The 7,022-nt window shown below is 54.8% G+C and overlaps 1 protein-coding gene across 1 annotated transcript in view; it reads right to left on the reverse strand.

The window, feature by feature from the left end:
* Positions 1–6,401, reverse strand: part of PREX1 (phosphatidylinositol-3,4,5-trisphosphate dependent Rac exchange factor 1) — a 175,534-nt gene extending 169,133 nt beyond the window's left edge. The window contains exon 1 of the mRNA XM_044919013.1: positions 6,078–6,401. Within this exon, the coding sequence (XP_044774948.1) occupies positions 6,078–6,290 (213 nt within the window). The 5' untranslated portion in view covers positions 6,291–6,401. The remainder of the gene's footprint in view (positions 1–6,077) is intronic.
* Between the last annotated feature and the right edge of the window lie 621 nt (positions 6,402–7,022).

Below are 7,022 nucleotides of genomic sequence, written 5' to 3' on the forward strand. Positions count from 1 at the left end.
CCCCACCCCCCCGCCAGACCACTTGCTCTCAAGTTCTATGTCTCCAAAACTCTGGGGCAAGAACCAGCTGGGGCCCCGCCCTGTACCTGAGGAACAAGGCATACTGGTTTGAGGGCCAGCCCACCCCGATTACCCACCTCCTGCCAGGATTCCAGCCAGAGAGCTGGAGAAGAGAAATCACAAGAATCTGAGACGTTAAGTTCTTCTACAGGCAGCCATGCCCAGTTTCAGAGACACCTCTTGCAAAAGCTGGGGGGGGGGGGACCACACTGTGAAGCAAAGAGGATGTGGGTTTTTTGATCTGAGGGAGTGGCCCAAGCTCAACAGGTCTTCTGCTCGGTGGCCTGATAAAGGGGGGACACCCTCTAAGAAAGGGGTGCCCTGAAGCCTCCAAAAGCCAGGGACATCAACTCCATGCATCTATTTTTTAAGTGACAGATAAATGGTTATGAGGGAAAACACCCAATAATAGTGAATGGGCGTCCGGGATGCTCATTTGAAGAACACGCTCATTCAAATGCACGGGATGTAGCATCTCTGTTGGGTCATCCTTCTCCACAGGACAAGAGCCACATCTGCCCTGTTGACAGCTGCATTTTCCTGGCCTAGAACGCTGCCCAGACCATACAGCAGGTGCTCCCAAACTACCTGCACACTGGGAAAAGCAGTCTAATTTCTTTTTGGATTTCCCTGTGGGTAGCTCTGTTTGCCCTGCACAAAAGATGCCCCCCCCCCCACTCCTGCTGACCCTGACGTTTCTATCATCAAAAGATTTTCCCTGACTTCCTAATGGTGTTCTGTCCAATACAAAGTGGCCTGGCATCCTGAAGCTCCGATAATTTGGACCTTTGGGCTTAATTCTTGTCCACATGGGCAGCCAGAGGTCTCACAAAGGCAGTTAATTTTGGTCATGAACGCAGCATCATCTTGGGGAGTTCAGGAAAGCAGTCAAGAACGTGGGTTATGCAGCCAGACTACCTAGGTTTGAATCCCAGCTCTGTCAGGCTGTGTGACCTTGCAAAACTGACTTGGCCTCTCTGTGCCTTGGTTTCATTTGTAAAATGGGAAGCACAATACCTAGCGCTTCAGAGGTGATACACAGAGAATGCTTTATACAGGGCTTGCAAACATTCAGTACTTCATAAGTGTTAGCAAATTATTATTATTGCGTTACATTAAGCTAGTAATCATGCTGAAATAGAATTCGTTCTGTCAGAGTTTTGTAACATATATGTTCACATACATATGCATAATTTTATATGAAAACAGTATCGATTTCTGAGTAGATTTTTCCCTTTATTATCTTCCTGCTTGCCTGTCTCCACAAGATACACGTCCTTGTATCCTTTTCCCTAAACGCCTATAATGTCCTACATACGACATGTGTATGTTATGATTATCGTTTATTTTCCCAAAGCAAAATTGTGTTATATACACTTCTCAGCTCCTACCTTTTGCAACACGCTGTCGTGAAAATCCCTGAAGTCACTGAGTAGGTCACTCTGTTTCAGTGACTACAGAATTTAAAATGTGACCCCCACCCCACCTCCTGGCATTTCTCTCTAGTGTGAGACTAGCAGCAAAAAAATCTTTAAAAAAAAAAAAAAACACTGACAACACAAAACCACAGTTTCTTGTTTTGGCAAGCAGAGCTCCAATGAGAAGAGAAGCTCTGGTCTCCTACCCCCAAAAAAGCAGAACCAGAAAGCATTCTGGGAGCTTTCTGCCGACACCCTCTGAGCCTCAGGGACCCTGGTCCAGCCGATCGAGCAGACCCTCTGGGTGCCTGGGAGTGACAGAGGTCTCTGCCCCCAGCCAAGGGGAGCCCTTCGGGGGCCTGCTGACCAACCCTTACCCAGGGGTCTCTCTACCATCCACTCAGGCTCCTGTCTTCCCACCCCTGCCCGGCTAGCACACCAATCGTAGGATGCGTTGGCACCTGCCCCTGAGGTCTCCCCACTTGCACGCAGGGACCCCAAACCAATCCAACCAAGAGGCAGGTGGGCCCAAGATTCAATCAGCCTCCTCTTTTAAGCGGGCGGGGGGGAGACTGTGAACCCCAAACAACCTCCTCTGACCCCCACTGCTGCACATCCCCAAAAAAGCCACCATAGCATACCGAGCACCAGCTATGTGCCTGGCACAGTGCTAACAGCTTCAAGGTCAGGTTCATTCAAGCGTCACAACACCCCTATGACACAGGTGCTATACTGTTCCCATTGTACAGATGGGGAAACTGAGGCACTGAGCAGGCTAGTGACCTTCCCAGGGCCACACACAGTCAATGTGGAGGAAAGCCAGGATGTAAACACCAGCAGCCTGGCTCCAGAGCACCCCATTCAACCCTCACGTCATGGACAGACACTGAGCACGGAGGAGGAAGCTGGCAGCCTGCCACTTCCATTCTTCTAGAGCTCTGCCCATTCTGCAGAAGACAGAACAGGAGCCACAGAGGGGAAGTAACCAGAGGACGTGCAGGCAGAGGGTCAGGGTCACAAAGACCTCAGTTCTGCCACCTTAAGAAATCATGGGCCAAGCCCTTTATAAGCCAGAGACAGTCTGCGAGGTGCCCAGGGACATGAGCTCTGGGGTGGGCAGCCTGCGACCAGACCCTGGCGCTGCTGTCTACGTGGCCCAGGGCAGCCCACTTAAACTATCTTTGCCACAACTTCCTCATGTGTCAGTGGGGTAATGACAACACTCCCCTCACGGGGTAGTAGAAAGATCAAATAAATGGGTACATGTGAAGGGCCCAGAACTGTCAATAATGAATCAGTGTCAGCTCCTACACGGTAATGACTAGAATTGTTATTATCATTGTTAACACTGCCCAAGAGAACACACAGGGAACACCCAACACAGCCGGGGCTTCTCAACGTTGAAATCCAAGGTTCTGAGTCAAAACCTAGGGCACTTTCCCCCACAATCTCTGTGGTATTCCCCCAAGAAAGATCTAGCATCTCTACAAGAGGGCTGTCCTTGCCTTCCCGTGCCTCTTACATAAACATACACAAAACATGGCACCAAAGTCATCAGTCCCCCTTGGAGATGGGGAGGGGTGTAAACCAGTTCCTGAAGGTAGTGGGGAAAGACGGGGAGATTCTGGAGGAACCACAGAGCCCCAGAATCGGAACAAACAAACAAAAAAGAAACCACTGGTTCCGGAGTTTAGACAGTCAAAAGGAAATTCACTCAGGGTCCCTGTCCTCCTTTCATTGCTGACTCAGACCTCACTTCCTCCAGGCAGCCCTCCCTGACTTCTCCTGCTCATTGGAAGCTGGAATCCTTTAACCCGGTATTATTTCATCATCATATAATAGAAAAATTAATGATGATAACTCATATTTATATACCATACTACCTGCCAGGCACTGTTCTAAGTGCTTTATATATATTTATATAACTGATTTATCCTCTTGAAAACCCTGTAAGATAAGATCTATTACCATCTCCTATTTCACAGATGAGGAAAGTGAGGCTCAGAAAGGTTAAGCCACTTGCCTAAGGTCATACAGCCCAAGGACTCAAACCCAAGCAGTCTAGCTCCAGAGCCTTGGATTTGAATTTCTGTAAGCATCCACTTCGCCACCATCAACTAGATTGTCCCCTCCTTGAGGGCAGGAACCGGGAGCTGGCCCTTCTGCATGTCCCACATTTCTCCGTCATTTCTACTGACAATGAGACCTTAAAACTAGGGGACACAGGAAGGCTAGGGCAGCCCTTCAAGACCTGCCTCTGCCTCATGGAATTAAAAGCGGGGAGGGATTACCGAGCATTCTTCCCTTACCAAGGATAAAGGCTCGGAGGAGAGGGTGGGAAGACAGAAGAGAACAACCTGCAGGCTGCCAACCTCACTGCGTGGAAAGCCTTGGTAATTAGCAGTTCCTGAAGCTAAGCCCTGGGTTTTCAAAACTGAAAGGCCTTGGGGTTGTTTAGGGGGCATTTCTGACGGAACAAAACAAGAGAGGCCTCCTGTGGCTCAAGAACAAGGTATGGCTGGTCAGGTTACACAATCAGTCCGTTTCCGGCACCAGCCTGGGGACACCCGAAAGGACAAGGCAGAAAAGCAGCCTGGATTCTCCTCCCTGGGTTTACAGGTGGAGAAACTGAGGCCAGGGCAGGGAGCATGACTTGTCCAAGAATCAGCTCATCTCAGAACAGACAGGTCAATCCTAACAAAAATTGATGAACTCAATAATGTGGAAGTACGGAAATCTGTTGTTTTTTTCCTGTTTCTTTAATAGTAAGAATGGTTGATTCCAATCAATTTCCATTATTCCAGCAATCTCAGACTCTACAAGTGGACAATTTGAAACCACAGTTAACTCAAACAGTCTGTTATCTGTTCTGAAACGCACCACACCATCTAGGCAAGGGTGTGGGAGGAAGAGGTATATTTTCTTACCCATTAATATAAAAATTGGTTTGTCTTTCCTCTTCCCCTTCCAGACTGAGGAGCAGGGAGTGGTTCAGAAGGAGAAGTAAGGAGTTCCTGAGCATTTGACATTGCTCAGAGATATCAGAGCTGTCTACATCTTTATATCAGAAACTGCCAGCTTCCTTTTTATTTTTTTAACTATGAGAGAGGGAGAGATGGGAAAGAAATGCCAACCGTGCCTTATTCTCACAGGCTTTTCTAGAAGGGTCCTTTAGCCAAATGGTTTTCAATGCCACCACACAACTCCCCAACCCCCCCCCAAAGCCTAACCCCCCCACACACACACACCTCTTTTCACAGAGAGAAGGGCTCTCTCCTCCCTGAGTTGGAACTAGGACCTCACACAGCCTCAGCTGTACCTCCAAGCCAGTGGGGACCCCAGAGGATGCCAGAGGGCTCCCTCTTCCCCCCAGAGACTGGGAGCTGCACAGCCAGGCTCTGGGGTCTCTGGAGGAACAACCACCACCCCCACCAGCTCTTCCTGAACCAGGATTAAAAGACTTCCTAGAGCCGAGAAGAGAGTAAATGAGGTCCCAGCAGGAGGCATGGAGATTAAAGCCCTCAGAGTCTCCTAACTTCCAGCGAGGCTTGGCCCCAGGCCCACCCCCTCCGCCCCCTGGCCACTTTTCTCACTTCCTAGGAGAGTAGGGAAGTGGCCCCTTCCTCCCTCTCACAGGAGGAATTAAAAAAAAAAAAAAAAAAAGGGGGGGGGGGGGGGGGAGACAGAAGAAAAGAAAAAGAAACGCACGATAGTAGTTTGGAGCACCGGCTAGGACTGCCCTGGTTCAAAACCCAGTATCCCCAATTAACCAGCTGTGTCATTCTGGGCAAGTTACTCAACCTCGCTGGAGCTAAACTCTCCCATCCAAAAAATGGGGTAAATACTTGTGGCCTACTTCATGGGCCACTCGGAAGGCTAAACCTCCTAATGACACATGTAAGTGCCTGCCACATAGTAAGCGCTCAACTGTTCATAGTCTGACGCGGTGGTTTTGCCACTTAGAGATGGGGGTGGGACCTGGACCGCCGAGTCGTGAGTTCGAAACCCACTCTCCCCAAGCTCCAGCAAAAGCGTGTGCACTGGGGAAAGGGGTCTTATCCTGAGGTTTTGTGGGTTTGTGGGATCTCCATCCCTCTCCCGGGCTCTGGGTTGAATCCTCCTCTCGGAGGGGCGCTGGGCTCTAGGATGTCTAGGATCTGTCCCAGATGAGCAGTCGGTGGTGCACTAGGTGGCGAAGAAATCGCCGGGGGAAAAAAACGCAGGAGCGAAAGCTCCCGGCGCCTGGGTCCCAGAGCCCCTACCTCGCGGATGTAACTAATTTTAAAACTATTTGAAAGGCGGGAGGGGAAAAGAAAAAGACAAAAGGGCAGCGTGCAGGGGGGAAACGGAGTGCGGGAGACCCCGAGTCCGGGCTTGGACCGCTGACCGGCCAAGGAGGCGACAGCCCAGCTCTGGAGGAGCCCAGATCTCCCCACTTCTCTGTGCGCCCGCCAAGGCGCCCCTGAGGCGACTCCCACGACCCCCAGGGACATCTGCCACAGGTTGTGGGGACCGCCCCGCGCTGGAGGCCCCTGCGCTCCAAAGCAGGGCTGGCGGCCGGGACAGAGGCTGTCCCCGCGCGCCCCGGGCGACACTCACCGATTGCAAGAAGCGCAAGGTGCCCACGTAGTCCCTCTCGGTGCCCAAGATCTCGTTGAGGACGCAGAGGCGGAGGCGCAGCTGGCGTTCGGAATCCCGGGCGACCGCGCACGGGCCAGAGCTGGGCGCAGCGGCGCCAGGGGCCCGGGGGTCCGGGTGGGCACCGTCCCCAGCCCCGTCGCCGCTGGGATCGCTGCCGCCGGGTCCCTCCATTCTAGCGCGGCCGCGCGGCGCCGGCTCCTTCCCCCGCGCGAAGGTCGCGCCGAACGGCGACTCAGGCGTCCAGGCGCCCCATCCCGGACGGGGCGCGCCGGCGGGCCGGGCTCAGCGGCGGGCCCGGCGCCTGGCGCGGCGGGCGGGCGGGACTGGGGGCGGGCGGCCCGGGCCGGGGGCGGAGGCACCGCGCGGAGGCTGGACGAGGGGCGGGAGGGGGCCGGCCCTCGGGGCTCCCAGACGGCGGGCCCCGCCGCTGCCACCGCCCCCGCCGCCAAGGGAGCGTCTGCCAAGTGCCACGCCGCTCTCGGGCCGCAGAGGCGCTCCGCGGGCGCACCGGGCCCCTTGGAGACGCGCCGCGGTGCTCGGCGGTTACGTCGGAAGCTGAGAGCGGCCGGAGCCGGGGCGCTCGGGCGGGAACCCTCCGGCAGGGGCGCCGCGGAGGCCAGGGACCCCGAGGCGGCGCGTGCGCCGCCGCCCGCGCGCAAACTCCGCGCCCGGACTCGTGGCCCCCTCCCCCGCCGCGGGCTACGCCACTCCCACCCGCCACACGCGACACCCGCCGCGCGCAGGCACACGCACGCAGGTCCGGCCGCCGCGGTCGCCGGCTGCCGCCGCTCGGGCTGAGCGAACCCCCGGCTGGAAAGGGAGCCAGCGCGCCCCGGCCCGCGCGACCCCGCCGGCCCGGGAAGAAAGGGGGGGCGGCCCCTCGCCGGGCCGTGCCAGCCTCTG

Source organism: Neomonachus schauinslandi, chromosome 10 (assembly GCF_002201575.2).
Source record: "Neomonachus schauinslandi chromosome 10, ASM220157v2, whole genome shotgun sequence".
NCBI lineage: Eukaryota > Metazoa > Chordata > Mammalia > Carnivora > Phocidae > Neomonachus > Neomonachus schauinslandi.